This window comes from Ictidomys tridecemlineatus, chromosome 13 (genome assembly GCF_052094955.1).
Source record: "Ictidomys tridecemlineatus isolate mIctTri1 chromosome 13, mIctTri1.hap1, whole genome shotgun sequence".
Classification (NCBI taxonomy): domain Eukaryota; kingdom Metazoa; phylum Chordata; class Mammalia; order Rodentia; family Sciuridae; genus Ictidomys; species Ictidomys tridecemlineatus.
Window position 1 is genome coordinate 34392839 of NC_135489.1, and position 19035 is coordinate 34411873.

The 19035-nt window shown below is 35.5% G+C and overlaps 1 protein-coding gene across 9 annotated transcripts in view; it reads right to left on the minus strand.

The window, feature by feature from the left end:
* Positions 1-586: 586 nt before the first annotated feature.
* Kiaa1328 (KIAA1328 ortholog) overlaps positions 587-19035 on the minus strand; it is a 254580-nt gene continuing 236131 nt past the window's right edge. For all 9 annotated transcript variants that reach the window (XM_021726530.3, XM_021726528.3, XM_005325562.5 and 6 more), the window contains one exon: positions 587-3205. In XM_021726530.3, the coding sequence (XP_021582205.2) occupies positions 2995-3205 (211 nt within the window). In that variant the 3' untranslated portion in view covers positions 587-2994. The remainder of the gene's footprint in view (positions 3206-19035) is intronic.

Sequence of the window (19035 nt, forward strand, 5' to 3'; positions counted from 1 at the left end):
TCATTCATCTGAGCATTAAGATCACTCATTCCAGTTTTGTCAATAGACTCAAGGGTAACCTTATGAGAATAGGGGAAAACTTCATGTATTTCATTTTCAGCTTCAGAGCTGGCTGAGTTATGATTCTGCTCTTCCCATCTCTGCTTCTGAGGGATGGAGGCATGACAGGGTCATTGGCTGTTCAGCTGCATCCATGAGTCTGAACTCAGAACCAGGCATTCCGAGCACACAAACCCTCACACCCATTCTTCCAGCATATAAAGCTAACTTAGGAAGGACTATGTCTCCTGTCTCTAAGTGCTGTGACATTCTTCCTTGCTGAGCAGCTATGGGTATAGGCACATAAAAGAGACTTAAAGATGTGTATAGATTGAATCCAGCAACCATGGAACCCATAGGAGGCTTGGTGTCAATGTGATGACATGGCACACAATTTCCTTTCTTCTGCTTGACCACAAGCTCCTGTTTCTTTAACAAGTACTGAGGAAAATATTTTGTTAACCTGGGACTCAGTTCTTGCTTTCAAGCTGTAGACCACTGATCTGATGAGGGATGTTGAAGGAGATAATTGAGTATTAAAACCACATGGGGAAAACAGCCACAGAGATAATTTATTAGCTTATAATTCCATATATTTATAAACATTTGCCCACATTAAAATAACACACACTGAATTGAGGATAAAGTGTGAGCTGAGAGGAGTCTGACAGAGCCTCTACCTTCCTTAGCAGACTGCACCCAGCTCTGCTCCCTTAGGGCTCCCCTCCTTCCCACAGTCTCTGGCTAGCAAATCTCCAGGATGAACTTGGTGCTAGAAGCAGAGAGCCAAGTAAAAAGAAGGGCTCCACACGGGGAGAGGGTTCTTCTCTCCTCATGACATTCGGGGTGCTCTGAATAAGTTCCACTATGGGGATTGGGTTTGGATCAACACAAATGTGCCTCCTGAAGGCTGACATCAGCAAAACCTTTTTCCTTGATTAACTTTGACTTTCTAACTCAAGCACTTTGGGCCTTAGGGAGTTTTAATGGACTTGCTCTGTCCTTTTCCATTTTACAGACACTGATTGGTTTTTCTCTCATGGGGTGGTGGGTACCGGGGTGGACAATGTGGAAGCACTACATGTAGCACCCTCAATAAATATCCAGTCTTGCTTTGGGGAAACAGTGAGAGGCTGAAAGCAATATCCAACCAGCCACTATTGGGAGACAAACTGGAGGAGGGAAGGTTCTGTTGTTCTAGATCCTCTCTTAGTAGGATAGTCTGCAATTAGATAAGCCTCAAGTTTCTGCATATATACTTCAAAGTAGATTTAAATCAGATTAAAATGTTAACATATATTATGAATTAGTCATGGAGATATTAGATTCTATACAAATCCACATCCTATAATCCTTACACCAACACCAATAAAACGTCTACAGGATAGAGAAAAGCAACTGGCGGGGGACTTGGCATAAGACAACTGTCTTGATTGATGCTCTGCTGAAAATCCATCTTTTTCTCTTCAAGTTTCCCATTTAGGGGAGGTTAAAAAGCAATTAAACTCCATTCACTGGCATGTGACTCAAAAAAGCCTTTTGTGATTATGATTCTTCTAAAGGTAAGCAAGCCTCTTACAGAAATAGTAATTCTTTCCTTGATCCTCTGGATTCTCTCACTGCAGAGAATAGTAAGGACACCAGGGTTCAAAACAGGTGACTTATTTAGGCTGATCTAATGAAAAATGGTACACTTGAGCTGGTCTTGACACATGGGGCAAGGAAATGATAGTTCTGGAAACTTAACTTTGAGAAAATGTCTGAGGGCTTCTCAGTTTGCCATCTACCCATTTCTGTCACACCAAAGAAAGCTCAGTATTCCAAAGGCTTTTTGAAATGGGACAAGACTGATTTGGTTACTTTTATAGGGGTGAACTTTAAAAGGAAATTGGAATCTGCACTGATTTTCAACTTTTCAAGGGAGTAGCTATAATTAGCCAAGGAGGCTGCTCCGCATGGATTTCGTAGACTGAGCACATGCAGGGCCTGGTCCAACTGGGGGTCTTTCATCTTCTTGGAGGGCAAGAGAGGGCTAGAGGAAGCTAATCAGCCTGCAGCAGCTGGATGCCATTCTCCCTTTAGTGCCATCTTCCTTAGATATAACCATGGCAAGTTCACAAGAGCACAAGTAATGGATGAACAAACTTCACACTTAGGTCAACAGGAAATTTCTAGAACTTGCTTATATTCATCCTGAGAAACTGAAGGGGTACCTGAACATTAATAGGAAAAGTGTTTCAGACTTGTCTGTCCACTTGATTTCCCCAGGTAAATATATGATTTAATGCTTCTTGGATTAAATTCCAATTCCAAGGATTGGCTGGGTGGCTTAATACAAGTTCTAGCCCACTAAGCCTTTTGGTAATGGGACTGGCAGCCACCAGGCTGATGACTACTAAGACTGACTGACACTTGGTCCCCAGTGTTACTTGTGATGGTAGGGGTACCAGCTCCAACTTTAGAATTCATTGACCATACTTAGATAGAGGTGGTGGTGAGAAAAAAGATGAAGAAGGTAAAAAAAAAAAATCTTTCTGAAATTGCTTGTTACAAAGGGCTGCTTTTATATTTGAGGGACCTTAGAGTAGAAAGATTTTCCTTATGTACAAAAGAGAATCAACTTTTCTAGCAGAAGCTTGAGGAGGGAATACTCTTGAAATGACGTTGGCTATGCAATGGTGTCTCTCATGTAGAAAGTACCCTACATTTTTAATCTCTGTTTGGCTTAGAAAAGATACCATCCCCTGGCCTACCTCCCTTTAGTGTGTTTCTACTGATTGGTGTGATCCAAAACACTGTGGGTTGTTAGAAAGATTTCTATATTCAATATACAACAAGATGCCAGTGAGACAGGTTCCTGTAAAAGGAGAGATACAACACTTTGCAATGAAATAACTTAACATCCTAGATTGGTAGGTGAAGAAACCCACAAATTTTGTAGCATGTGCTTTGGAGTCAAATGAAAAATATATCTTCCAGAATTTGATTCTCTTCCAGGTCTTCAGGGGTCCTGCGTGCCCCCATCTTCTTCCAGGTTGACTTTTGAGAACTGAGTCGAAAAGCACTGCGATTCCAGGCCACGGGTTCTTTGGAGGTGTGGGGCTGAGGTTTGAGAGCAGAATTTGGACTCAGAGACTGAACCAAATCCAACAGAGATGTCTCATACCTGTAAGACACACAACTCAGTCAGCAAAGGATCAGACTATTAGAACATTAGAATACAAGAAGCCCAGGAGAGGTGGGCTGTCTAGGGCAAGCCCATCTTACACAGGTCATATCATGTGTAAGAGGCTTCCTTGGAGGAACTTCAGGGATGGAAAACACCAGAAGGACTTCAAAAACAAGGTCCCTGCTGCCTTGTAAGCTCTTCTGCTGACCCCTAACATTCCTTTCTAACTTATGAGGACAGACTATGGAATGGGAAAAGTAATCACAATAACAGTAATGATACAACTTATTGCAAAGAAAGTCCAGGCAGACAGTGGATCTATCCCCTGGAACATATGGGCTTCTCTACCGTCTTGGCAGGGCAGAGAGACTGAGGAATTATATGTATGTTTTCCATCACCTGGAATTGATATAATGCTTCCTGTCATATCTGATTGGTCAGAACCAGTCATGTCTCTACCAAAAGGGGAAGGGAATTGGGTATTGGCAAACACTAGCAATGCCTACCCCATGAGAAATGGGTCTTCCACATAATTTGTAATAATTTTCTTATTTTACAGATGAGAAAACTAAGGTCCAGAGAGGTAGACATGAAATGGAGTCACGGTGCAAGTCATTGGCAGAGCCAAGGGGTTTTTAGGAAAAGACCTCTTGACTTCCCAGATTAGTGTGTTCGCAATCTTTTCACCATGATAAATAAAAAATATAACCAAAGTAAAAGAAGAAAATGTTTGTGTCCAACTATATTTTAGTTAAAATAGTACAATTAGTTGTAATCAGGCTATATTTCCTGCAAAATTCATCTAAAGTACAAATGCTTATCTGTATGGTCCTGCGGTTACCACAAAAATTCCATTTCTCTAGAAGCAACATTTAATCATGGATTACACTGTGGGAGAAGAATCAGAAAGTCTGTGGTAGGCAGGGCTTAGATTTCAGTTCTACCTTTAGTTTATTTCATTTACTAAGTGTATTGACCATACTTTTACTATCAGAAGAGACCAAATAATTTGGAAGATTAAAAAGCAACAAACCTTATTTTAAAAAGGAAAGTTTGAAAATCACCCAATTTAACACAAGAATTACATATGACATAAAGGAAAATGAAAATGAATTTCTATGGAATTTTGCACTAAACATCAGAAAAGAACAGTGTCTTTATCAGATTATGTTCTGTGAGCAGTGTGCTTTAGTTTATTGAGGTGATATGTGATAGGCAGCTATAATGTTGATCAGTTTGGTCTTACCCTGCTGAAAGTGTTTGATGTTTGAAGAATTAAAAGGGATTTATCACTTATTCAGATCCATAAAATAACCCTCTTTGAAACACCTGGCCTATCTTAGCCATGAACATTAACTATGTTGCCTCTGTTCCTCACAGAGCCAGCCTTGTGAGTTTCCTGGGCACAGAGGCTGACTTCAACAGCTTCATTGTGAACAGTGATAAACGGAAGGCTTATCTCATCTGCTTTACCAATCCTATTCTGACCAGGCTGTGGTGACATTAATTCTATTCTCCTAGAGCTCTTTCTAGTTTTCTTTGCCTCTGAGCTAGAAAGATATATGCGATAAAACCCAAGATGTAGTAGCCTTTGCTGATTTGACTTGTCCTCATGCTCCCATCTTAAGAAAGGGCTAGTCTGAGATGATGTACAAGAATAGCCTGGACATAAGTAACTGATTTCATGGTCTATTCCATAGGCTGTACTCCATGGGAAGCTAAGCATGATTCCAGAGTTCCCCTCTCCCACTCCTTTTTTGATCTTTTGTGATTTTAGTAGACCTTCTCTGACTGCTATTCTAGATCACCAACACCTTTCTTGCCTTTTAATTGATGGAATGTCCTGGGACTCAATCCTTAGCTCTCATATCTTAGTGATCCTGTCTACTCTTGTGGCCTTTCTTAATATCTATAGGTCAATAATTTCCAAATGTTTAGGCATAACATTGACCTTGCCCCTGAGTTCCAGACTCATACTCAACCGCTACTCATATCTCTACTTAGATGTATAATAGACATCTCAAGCTACCCAAAACAGAACTCTTATTTTTTTTTTCTGCAAATTCTAGTCTCCATCAATCCACTTAGTCAGATTAAAAACCTGCTATTGCCCTTGATTGTTACCTCTGAGCCTTGGCTTGTGTTGTACTTTCTGCTTAGGCAGTTCTTTTAAATTGTGATTATTCTGTCTGTCCATTAATGTTTTTATTTAAATGTCACCTTCTCAAAGAAGGCCTTCATTAGTCACTTTATCCAAAATAACTATCACTTGATAGTCACGTTACTGATTTATGGTATTTTACTTTCTTTATATCACCCAGTATTATTTAGAATGTTATGTGCATATATCTTTATACAAATATTTATTTAATATTAATTGCCTATCTCCCTTACTAGTATAGTGGGATTCATAAGGGTAGGGTAATTATTTTGTTTACTGCTGCTATCTCTAGTGAGAAGTAAAGGTATCTGTTGCAAGGCAGGTGTTACATATTTGTTGAAGAAATGAGCAGTCTCATGGTTTAAGTTTTAGTATTTTCTTCCCTAGGCAACTTTTAAAATCTTTGGACAAATAGCCTTTGAGAAATTCATAATACATTTCAAACATTATGAAAAGTATTTTTCATCCATAATTTCTTCTACACAGTTTCTATAAATTACTTTTCCACTTAATATGTTGGGACTATTTTTCCATAGCAATATTTTACATTATTTTTAATGATTTCAGATTATTTCATCTTCTGGATACACTTTAGTGTTTTTAACCAATTCCATATTAAAGAGTACTTAATTAAACTCAAAAGTCTTTTGAAATGTAATAAAGCATATCTCTTATTCCTTCAGTCAATGCTCAAAATGTATTCCATATACTAACTTTAAGTGAGTGTTAAACATTTTTTTTTATTCTGTATTTCCACTTTTCACTATTTATCCTAAACAGATGGCCTTGCTTCCCAGTTCAGGGAAAGTAGAGGCCATCAAAGAGACACTGTTTCAACACTATCAAATTTGCAAGTCTTTCAGTACTCATGCTTTTCTCCTTTTACAGTGAAGAACTTAATCCAGGGCTGGGGCTGGGGCTCAGCGGCAGAGCACTTGCATAGCATGAGTGAGGTAATGGGATCAATCCTTGGTAACACATAAAAAAATAAATGCTGTCCATCTACAATTTTTTTTTAAAGAACTTAATCTGTCTGTACTTCTTAGGAATATTTTAGTTTTGATTAGCTACTCAAGAACTTATTTTACTCTCATTTTGTTGTTATCTCAAAAAAGAGAAGAAATAAATATGTGTCATTTTAATCATTTTATCTAGGAAATATATTTTCAGTGAGGTTCTATATTTTCCTTTAGGCTTATTATTAGGAATTTTCTAAATCTTTTCATTGCTATTATGAATGAAACTACCTATAGGTGGACTGTTTCAACTATTTGGAAATATTGTAAATGCTACTATTGGTATTAATTTCACTTTCCAGTTTTCACTGTTGGTATACAGGAACATGATCACATTTTGTACACTGGCCTTTTATCCTGCAACCCTTCTACACTTGCTTAGTTTTAAGAGGCTTGTGTAGAGTCCATGGGCTTTCTAAATAGATAATCATTTCATCTGCGAACAGGGACAGTTCAGTATTTCTTTACAGCAAGTCTGCTGGATGATGGATTCTCTTAGTTTTTTTTTTTTTCCATCTGAGAATGTAATTAATTCACCTTTATTCCTCAAAGATACTTTCACTGGCTTGATAGTTCTTTCAACTCTTTAAAACTATTGTACATCATTCTATTCCCCAGGTTTCTGATGAGAAACACATAGTCATTCAAATCATTGTTCTTCTATGTGCTGTCAATTTTCTCTGGCAACTTGCAGTATTTTTCTACTTTTTAATTTTCAGACATTTAATTATGATGTTTGGAATGGATTTCTTTTGAGTTAATCTTGTTTGAACTTGCTGAGCTTCTTAACTCTTCTTTCACCAGATGTGAGAAATTTTCTTCTAGTGCTTTTTTCCTGCTACTTAATGCTCTTTCTTCTCTTTCTGATATTCTTTCACAGGTCCCTGGGGTTTTGTTTCTTTTTTTTTTTCTAATTTTCTTTTGTGTTGTTCAGAGTGGATAATTTCTATTGATTTACCCACATATTCACTGACTTTTTTCTCTGTCATTCTTATTTTGCTATTGAGCCCATCCGGTGAATTTTTATTTCAGTTATTTTATGTTTTTGGTTCTAAAATAAGCATTTGATTCTTCTTTATATCTTCTATTACTATGCTAAAACTTTATGTCTTTTGATACAATCTAAAGAATGTTTGCCCTTACTTCATGAAGCATAGTTACAAGTTGCTTTAAAGTTGTCTTATAATTTCAGTATTACTGAATTCTTTGGTTTGGCATTCATAGATTATCTTTTTCCTTGTAAGTTGAGATGTTCAATATTCTACATATGCTGAGTAAATCTGGACTGTATCCTGGACATTTTTAATGTCATGCTATGAGACTCTGGATTTTATTTAAATTCTAAAAAGAATGTTGATTTTGTTGTGTTCAACCAGAATTGATAAATTTCAACCTGTCTTCTTTGAGGCATTGTTATCCCAACAGTTAAATTTTAAAAGCACTTTCAGGCTATTTGGATCAGTCCTGTATGTGTCTCACCCAGTAGACAGTATAGGCCCTAGGTAGTGATAAATTCTATACCTTAGTTCTTAAAGTCTGTGAGAATTAAGAATGGGAACCAGAATTTAAAAAAATCATAAAAGACCAAGTAGTACATATTTTAGGCTTTGCTGGACAAGAGGCAAATTGATGAGAGGATATAATTAAAAAATTTTTTTTGTAGTTGTAGATGATAGCCTTTATTTTTATGTGGTGCTAAGGATCAAACACAGTGCTTCACATATGCGCTAGGCAAGAGCTCTGCCACTGAGCTATAGCCCCAACAAAGATATGCTTAATTAATAAAGGAAAGAATATATTTCATAATATTTTGTCAACAAAAATGTCGACAAAAACATTTTTGTTGACAAAATGTTAAAGAATAATAATCAAATACATAGTTTAAAAATTTAGGTCTGAGAAAAGTGGAAATTTAGGGGAGAGTGGGCAGAATATTTCTCTTATCTGGGGTTCAAAATTAATGATCACTGCCATCCAAATTGAAAATGTTCACCTGTTAATGCTGAACTATAATAAGAAGTTTATATATTTTATCTATGAAAAATGTCTTTTCATACAGATAGCTCATGTCAAATATAGTTATTAGCCCATAAGTATAAGATTTTAGGTGAACATTTGTAGAATTATACTGGATTTTTCTGCTGATGTTCCTTTTAGTTTGTCATAACATGGAAAATTAATCACTTTCCATTGATAGTTAGGTAGAAGTTTTAATTGCACAGTGAAATAGAATTTGCAATAGAGAAATTTTCTTTGTCCTTATATTCAGGCCCCAAATCTGTAGTTTAAGCTCAGAAAATATGTCTGCTGCCAGTTTGTGGAGAATAGGGGTCTCACTTCTTGTTTAAACTTCTGACAACAGAAGAACATAAAACAGTATGAAACTACCTGTGATTCAGGTAAGGTTAGCTGTCATTGAAAATGACTATCACAGTATAAGTTTATACATAAGCATCGATGTGCCTTGCAATTTTAGGTTGAATTCATTAAGAAAAACTAAAGTCTAAAGCAAAAGCTTATTTTCAAGAGTAAGCTTATTTTTAAGTTGTAAGAAACTTTTTTTTCTCAGAAAAATTTCATTCTTAATTCTGAACTTAAAAAAAAAATCACAAAAGAACTTTACCACTGCTATGTCACTTGTGACTGTCACAAGTCATGACATTTGTCCTTTATTTCTCACAAAAATTCAAGGAACCAGTGATGGTTAATTCCATGAAAACAAATAAATTTCACCATTGACACTACTGATTTAATTTAATGTAAATTAAAATGTTTTTCCTCAAAGAAGCTGATGAATAACATAATGAATAACCATAAACTTTAAATCCCTTACATTTTCACAAGCTTTGTAAATCTGTCTAAACCTTTTTCTTTTGTATCCATAATTTTTCTGTCACCAATTATAATTCATTTCAGCAGATTCCTCTTCAGGTTGTACTGAATTAGTGTTCTGTCAACTTCTTTGAAAATATTCATGCCTGTCATTGTTCCACATAAAACTATTCCTAGAGGAGAAATCTCCAGTCATGGTCACTGACTTGGTACTGACTCAGTATCACTGAACTGAATCTCTAACAGTGCTCAACCCATCAAGAGTGAAGGAGAAACACCTTGAATAATTTTTCTTGTTTTAAATTAACTATCTATGCTCCTCCCAATTTTAGCTTTATGTATAAATATCAAGAGTACTCTCTTTTTGTAGTTCTCTCCTATTTAGTACTCTGTCCTGCAAACACCAGCGGTTTTGGCCTCTTCAGATTTCCAACTCTGCCTCCTTAAGTCAATGAACTGCTTTGGCTCCACAGAAGTTCCTGAGATGCTGTCCAAGAGTGTCACTGTATTGCTAATTTCATTTGTTTCTCCTCTTTCAGGGACAACTGACATGTGCATTTAATGTACAATGTGCAAAAACAGTTTCATATATTTCAAATTGTGGAAGGATAAATATAATCCCTGTTATTTCATTTTCTTTGAAAGAGGGAGTACTCTGATAAAGATCTTAATTTGAAAACATGCTTTAAGAACATGCTTTCCTGATACTTAAGAAAAATGCCAAAAACATGTTGGAGAAAAGATAACCTTTTTAACAAATGGTACTAGGATAACTGGACATCCCTATGTAGAAGAATGAAACAAGGTTCTTATTTTTCACCCTGCACCTTCTTGGGGAATCTTCATCATTCCATCATCCCCTCTTCAAATTCACATTTTCTCTTTTAACTGAATCATTACCATCAGCGTTCAAATATGCTTTAATATCTTTTAATATTTAAAAATATCTGTCCTTAAAGGTCTTCCTTAGAAAGAAATTACAGCTAATAAATTCAGGGGGAACAACAATAGAAAAAAAAATCATCATTTTGCAAACCCCTGATCTAGTCAACAATCATCAATGGCTGCCAAAACCATTAAGTGAGAGGTTGATGGGGACCTTTATAATAGATGGATCAGGATGACATCATCTAAGTCCACTGATTTATCTTAAAACTACTAAAAGTAGGACAACTAATAATTATCTTCTTCCTGATATGCTACAACAGAAAGTACACAGCATCACCTATGAAGGATTCTTGCCTTAGAACAATTAAACTTTAACCTAATCAAATCACTAGCTCTAATTGCCAATTTACATGAAATTCAAAGTACAGAGGAATAGTCTAAATGACATCTCAAGGATACAACCAGCCAAGAACCAGAAATTCTATGACAAATGATTAGTTATTTCAACAAATAAATGACATTAAAAAGGAAGAAAAAGTGGTAATAGATTAAAATAATTTTTTTGATCTATCAACCAAATGCAATAAGTACATAGTGATGCAAACAATATCAATGGCAAATATATACTTTTGAAACAAGGAAAACTGAGAAGATAAATAGGTAGTTAATATTAAGGAATTTTACTTTGTTGGAATAATGGTATTAAAGTTATAAGTTAAAAAAATCTTGTTAGAAATACATACTGAAGTATTTTTGGGAAAATGGTATGATATCTGGAATTTGATTTAAAATATTCATCAAAGAAAAAAGTTTGGGGGAAGATTATAAGAATGGCAGAACCGAAGACTTTTGAAACTCTGTAAAACCTATAGATCCATTAAATTCTCTCCACTTTTTGCATGTGTTTGAAAACTTTGAAAATACAAATTAAAAAGAAATCTCTTAAAACACAACACCCATTAGCTTCCACCCTAATTTGTTTCTCTTTATAGCAAGCTTTCTGAAGCAGTAGCTGCATTATCTCTGTTTTTCACCCTTATTCAGACTGCAACTGCTTGAATCTGGTTTTCTCTGGATCATTTTCCTGAACCTGTTCTTCTTAAGAGTCACAAAATAACCTCTTTGGGTAAACCCAATGGACAGTTGAATTGTTTTGACCTCTCACACATACTCTATAGAAGTGACCCTGTCTGCTTCCTGGAAACACTTGTCTCTCTGCTTTTGGTTTCCATGACATTACAACCTCCTCCATTTCTTCTTGCTTTGGGCCATCCCTCAACGATACTGCCTTTGCTTGGTGTTCTTCTATCTAACCTAAATATACTGGCATTCCTGTGTACTTAGCTCAGAGGTCTTTTCTCTTTGAGATCTCAGTATTACATAGCATCTCTGTGCCAGTTCTCAAATTTCTATCTTTAGCCCAAGCTTCGAAATCTAATCACTTACTTGATTTCTCCACTTGGGTATTTCAAAGCATTTCAAAATAACATTTCTTAAGTCTAAGTCTTTACCTTTCCCCACACTTAACTCTTTTCTCATAGCTATATTTTCTTTCTCTTCTATTTTTTCCCATTAAAAACAAAACCAAGGGCTGGGGATGTGGCTCAAGCGGTAGCGCGCTCGCCTGGCGTGCGTGCGGCCCGGGTTCGATCCTCAGCACCACATACCAACAAAGATGTTGTGTCCGCCGAGAACTAAAAAGTAAATATTAAAAATTCTCTCTCTCTCTCTCTCCTCTCTCACTCTCTCTTTAAAAACAAAAAAAACAAAACAAAAAAAACAAAACCAAAACAAAATATCTTTCATCCACTCTACTACTGAAACCAAGATCCTTAGAGTCATCTTTGATACCTCCCCTCAGTACTTGTTGGTTCTACATCCTAAATACATTTATAGTATTGATTGTTTGTATCCCATTTCAACCCTTGAGTTCCAGTCATTACCTTCTCTTATCTATACTACCACAATAGACTCAAGAGTTTTTAAATTTTACTCCTGTTCCCCTCCACATAGTAGCCAGAGTGAACTTTAACAAATACAAAATGGATCCTGTCAATCCCCTCCAGAGACATTCAGTTAACAAGGGTAGTGTGGTGGCTAATTTTATGTGTCAACTGGGTGGATATGATGCCCAGTTGTTTGGTGAAACAACACTAGTCTAGATGTTGCTGTGAGAGTATTTTAAAGATGTGGTTATAATCAGTTCACTTTAAGCAAAGCAGATTATCCTTCATAATGTAGATGGGTCTAATCCAATTAGTCGAAGGTCTTAAGAGTTAAGATTGAAGTTTTTTTAATTGTTTTAATTAGTTACACATGACAGCAGAATGCATTTTGGTTCATTGTACACAAATGGAGCATAGCTTTTCATAGCTACGGTAGTATACAATGTAGAGTTGCAACTTATGTGCAGTCATACATGTACCTAGGGTAATGATATCCATCTCATTCCACCATCTTTCCTACACCCATGTTCCCTCACCTCCCTCTCCTTTGCCCAATCAAATTTCCTCCATTCTTCCTATCTCTCCCACTCCATTATGGATCAGCATCCACTTATCAGGGAGAACATTTGGCCTTTGGTTTTTTGGGAATGGTTTATTTTGCTTAGCATGATGTTCTCCAATTCCATCCATTTACCTGGAAATGCCATAATTTTATTCTATTTTAAAGCTGACTAATATTTCATGTGTGTATATACCACAGTTTCTTTATCCATTCCTCTGTTGAAAGGCATCTAGGTTGGTTCCATAGTTCAGCTATTGTGAATTGAGCTGCTGTCAACACTGATGCAGCTGTGTCACAGTAGTCTGCTGATTTTACCTTGGTTTGTATCTCTGGGTATTATTAAAGAGAAATCTCTCCTATTAGTTCAGTTTCTCTGAAGAACCTGTGTCAAAATAAAAAATAAAAAACCAAGGAATAGGGTATCTGGGTCAAATGGTGGTTCCATTCCAACTTTTTAAAGGAATCTCCATACTGCTTTCCAGAGTGGTTGCACCAATTTGCAATCCCATCAGCAATGTATGAGTGTACTTCCCCCCTCCCACATCCTCACCAGCACTTATTGTTGCTTGTATTCTTGATAATTGCCATTCTGACTGGAGTGAGATGGAATCTTAGAGTAGTTTTGATTTGCGTTTCTCTAAATACTAGTGAAGTTGAACATTTTTTCCATATATTTGTTGATCGATTCTATATCTTCTGTGAAGTATCTGTTCATTTCCTTAGCCCATTTATTGACTGGATTATTTATTCTTTTGGTGTTGAGTTTTTGAGTTCTTTATATATCCTGGAAATTAGTGCTCTATCTGATGTGTGTATAGTAAAGATGTTCTCCCACTCTGTGGGCTCTCTCTTCACATTATTGTTTCCTTTGCTGAGAAGAAGCTTTTTAGTTTGTATCCACCCATTTATTAATTTCTTGATTTTATTTCTTGCCCTTTAGGAGTCTTGTTAAGGAAGTCAGGATCTAATTTGACAAAGGTGCTGAAAACATACATTAGTAAGATGATAGCCTATTCAACAAATGGTGCTGGGAAAACCGGAAATCCATATGCAGCGAACTGAAATTAAACCACTATTCTCTCACCTTGTGCAAAACTCAACTCAAGGTGGATGAAGGACCTAGGAATTAGACCAGCGTTCCTGTATCTAATAGAAAAAAAAGTAGGCCCAAATCTTCATCATGTTGTATTAGGTCTGGACTTTCTTAACAAGATTGAAGTTTTAAAGGAGAAGGAACCCTGCCTCCCCACCAGAGTTTCCAGCCTGCTAGCCTGCCCTGTGGATTTCAGGCTTTCTCAACCCCACAAATTGCATGAGCCAATTCCTTAAAGATAAATCTCTCCTACTAGTTCTGTTTCTCTGGAGAATCTGTGTCAAAATAAAAAATAAAAAAGGCTGGGAATATGGCTCAGTGAGTGGGGAGAAAACAAAACAAAACAAAAAACTCAGTGTCAGAGTGCTTGCTTAGCATGTTTAAAGCCATAGGTTAGATCCCCTGCAAAACACACACACACACACACACACACACACACACACACACACGCAAAAAAGAAAAAGAAAACTTGAATGCCAACTATCTAATTCTTCTTTTGGAAGACTATTGCTCATCCTATCAGAAATCAATTGAAATATCACTTCTTCAGAAAAGCCTTCCTTAACCTCAACTATCTAAAATTAGATTTCTCCAGTTATTTTTTCTCATAATACTCTTGTATTTTTCTTCATAACAGTTATCACTAATTTATCATTATTTAATTTTATAGTTTATTTATTTACTCTGTCTCCCTCATTAAACTAGAAACTATCTGAGGATAAGAATCATATTTATTTGGCTTACCATTATATCTTTAAGTACTCAATAAATAGTGAATGAAACTACACTATTCCAGTTATTTTCTAAAAAAAATCCTTTTAATTGTTCAAATATGAAAATGTGCTTACATTATAAAATTCACATACACAAAATTAAATAAGAAAGAAAGTCCCTTTAACACACCATTTCCCCATCCAAATGCCAACCCTATGCAGCTTCTCCTAAATCACTGGTGAAGTTAAGTATATATGCTTCCAAATCTTTTTTAGTGTAATTATATGCATACATGTGCATATTCAAGTGCACAGACATGGACAAACAGGCATTTACAAACTTAAATTGGGCCATATTATGTATGGATTTGTGATCTGCCTTTGCACTTATCAGCATCTTTGGGGGATCATTCCACAACAGTGAATATAGATCTACATAATTTTTCTAAATTGGGGCAGAGTGTTCTATTTTATAGATATGCCACTGCCCTAATTTTAAGAGTTCCCCATAGCTTCTACTATCTTAATCTATCTAATATTAGTATTCCTGTTATAGTTATGAGAAAAAAAACGGTATTTGGTCATTAGCATTGATTTAAGGGCAACCTGCTTGAAAACATTTCCTTTTAAGTATGCCATTCTTGAACTTCTTTTCTATTATATTGATGTAAGATATGTCAATATGACTTGCTTTAGTGAGAAGAAATAAAATGGCAAGACACATTAATGGGTTCAGGAATTCTCAGCTAAGGTTCATAAATATCTAGTTTCTCTTCCTTTCTGAGATACTGAATTCTATAGGGTTCAGAGATTCATATGTGATAGGCAGTGTTTTCTCACATTATGCCAACCAGTCCTCACAGCCTATGAGAAAGGCATCATCCAGCACAGCGTGTCTTAGAGGTTAGAGACCCTACAGGTTCTCTTCTGACATTTTTTTTTTTTTTTTTTAGTACTAGGGATTGAACCCAGAGGCGTTTAATCACAAAGCCACATTCCAGCCCCTTTTTGTATTTGATTTAGACACAGGGTGTTGCTAAGTTGCTTACTAGCTTTGAATTCATGATTCTCCTGCCTCAGCTTTTGGAGCCATTATGCTCTTTGACTTCTTAATGCTATTTAGTTCTATAGCTCCAGGTAAACTGAAATGGCTGGAAAAATTAATTCCTATTTCTATGCCAATTTGCCATTTCTATGCCAAATGATATGTTAGTATCATTTATTATGCTGAGGGTTTCAAAAGTAGATGCAGTTAATGAAACTGTTATTCTGACAAATTATCATTTAAATGAACTACAATTCAATAGGTTAAATTCACATGTATATATACTTCTAATAGATGTTTGTTCTTTTTACACAATTTTAAATGATGCTACCATGTGGATGTTGTCTGTGTCTCCAAAAGTTCATATGTAAATGGTTGGTCCTTAGTATTGTAGTGGGAGGTCATAGACCTTTAAGAGGTGGAGATATTGGGAAATCCTTGGGTCAATGGGGCTATGCCCTTAGAAGAGATGGAGATATTTCTCATGGGACCTGGTTAGTTCTCATGAGAAGGTTGTTATAAAAGCCTGAGCCTGGTCCCACCCTGTATCTCTCTGGCTTCCTGTTTGACAATCTTCCTTATCTTCCTTTCATAGGCACTCCTACCACTGAGATTTGCCATGAGATGATGCAGCAAAGGGATGATGAGCCTAACCAAAGCCTATATGTTTGGTGGTTCAGCATGCAAAAGAGAATTAAATAAACGTGTTTTTTTAAAAAAATAAAGTTAGCATTTCTTAGGTATTTCATTATAGTAATGTGAAACAGAATAATGTAAAGGCATGGTTTTTCAGACATCAGTGAGACACAGGTAGTATGGAAGAATTTGAGAATATTCATGCCTAAAATTTGTTATTTAAAGATAGTAATAAACTAGTCATCCTAGTAGGCTGATTATAACCTGACTATGTAATATCTGATAATAAGTCCAAATTTATAATATTTATAAAAATTCTGCACTCAAGGTAATGATAAGAGGCCAGCCTCTAAAGTTCGATGCTGGATTTGGGTCCTGGCTCTATCAAGTTATTTTTTTTCCTGGTACTAGGGATTGAACCCAAGTCCTCACAAGTTCTAAGCAAGTACACTACTATTAAGCTACAACTCCAGCCTTCACCCCCTTTTTAAAAAAATTTCAGTTTGAGACAGGGTTTTGCTAAGTTGCCCAGACTGGCCTCAAACTTGTGATCTTCTTGCCTCAGCTTCCTGAGTAGCTGGATTATAGGAGTGTATCATTATGCCAGGCTTGTTCTATTCATTTCTAACTATGGGATTTTGGGCAACTTACTTAAGTTTTCTAAGCTTCAGTTTCTTCATCTATAAAATGGGGGTAAAAATAATTACTACCTTTCTGAGGATTCATGATTTCAGTGCTTTGCCTGGTATAGAATAGTGCTTAATAAATAATTGCAATTGCTATGATTATTTTAAAAATTATTGTTAGAAAGCAGGATGTAGTCAGGGAAGGGGGGCTAGATAGATCAGAAAAAATTCCAGATAAATATCCCATTATAGTGTCACTAACAAATGACTACAGGAGTGAATGTAGAGTGAAATGAAAGAAATGCAGAGACATGAAATGTATATAGAGACAGATCAAGTGTATAACCAATCAAAGGACCAGAAAAATCATTTGTATGGGAGAAACTTCTGCATGGGAAAAAAAGACATACAACTTAAGTTCAGTGATAAAAAATAAGCTGGCCAAAACATGCATGACATACTACAAAAAGGGCTAGTCTTCATAAGTCAAAAAGAAAAAAAATCCTAACAACTTAGTGGAAAAATGGCCAAAAGCAAAAACAATTATTTTTTAGAAATATTATTTATAATAAGAGAAATGTTAATTGCAACTACAAGATACCATTCTTATAGGTCAGACTGGAAAAGTACCGAATTTTGGGTTATATTTTTGAAAGAGGAATAAAACAGGTACTTTCTAATATTGCAGGTGGGAAATAAGTTGTACATCTCTACTGACATAATTTGGCAATATCTGTGAGCATTTAAAATGAACTTATCTGTGACTCACAATTCCATTTCTTGGAATTTATCCTATAGTTATCTTTTCCCATGTATAAATGATACACATATAAGAATATTCATCCCAGCATTTTTTTGTAATCACAAAACTGTGGAAGAAGTCTAAATGTCTGTTCACTAGTAGACTGGTTTACTGCCTTAAGACTGTTCCTATCATCAAACAGTTCTATAATACATGCATTCATATATACAGCCTAAATCATATATGCATAATTATTCCTGAAAGGACACAGAAGTAACTGTACTTAAATCCAAGTTGGGCACAGTTGGCTGGGAGATTGATGTGAGAAGAAGTCTTATTTTTCACTGAATATCCTTATGAATTTGTTCATATTAAGACTATAATTATAAAAACAGTTTGTTTTTATGTCTCTGACAAGTTAATATTCAATGCCACTGGATATAAAATACTTTAATGGGTTCCTTCTGTAATCTGTGTAACCTAGAGCATTTTGCCTAGAAGAACAGTACCAAGAAATGATTTGAAGGAAAGCAGAGACATTGCCTTTTATGGAAATTCCTGAGCCAGAAATGAATAAAATAAAATGCCTAAGAGTGATACAAGGATTAAATTGATCCTTAAACTTTATCTGCAATTGTGAAATATTGATAGTACTGAAAACTCAAGGTTTTTGAATAACCTTTTTGATAGCAATATCAGACAAAACCCAAACTTTTATAGTCATAAAATCTGACCTGAACTGATATGGGCTTATATACTTGGTTTATTCCATTTAATGTGAATAATTATACATTATGCAGATTCACATGTGTCATATGTACCATTATATTTTTTTTATTTAAAAAGTGAAATTCAAAATATATCCAAGGGTTCTGGATGAGGAAATGTAGCCCTGTATCATTTTCTCTTTTGGCTAATAGTCCTGAGTTGTCTTCACAGAAAGAACCTCCTGAAAGTTACCCTATTTTCTTCAATAATTCCTACCAGTCATGGTTCATAAGATGCCTACTCTTGTTTTTTTTGTTGTTCATTAGGAGTTTTGGTAAGAATATCACTATGAAAACAAAGTACTTGATCTTAGAGATTTTGAAATTGAAAGCAAATTTGAGCAAATATTATACCTTGTGCAACTACAAAAAATTGAATTAAAATTTTTTTTCTTCCTGTTATTACAGTAGGAGCTACACACAGATTAAAACAAAACAAAACACCACCACCTCTGCTTCCCGTGCTATACTTTCAGTACTAGAAAACTTAAGATATCTTATTTTCTAGCATCTCAATCATTTTGTGAAATTATGATGTTAAATAATGGCCATTTAATAAAAAAATGTTCTCTTGTCTATAGAATTATAACTTCCTACTAATCATGAATTAAAGCCTAATTTAATATGACCGGAAAGCAGAATGACAAGTGAAATTTATATATTTTAACTTTTACTGTCTTGAGAGAAAAGCACTGTTAGGCAGACTGTAGCCAAGGAATGTTACCTGCTGGATCCAGAAGGAAAAGCAGTAAGCTGATGCTAGAGAACAACGCAGAAACCAAAACTCAGAGGAGGAAGTG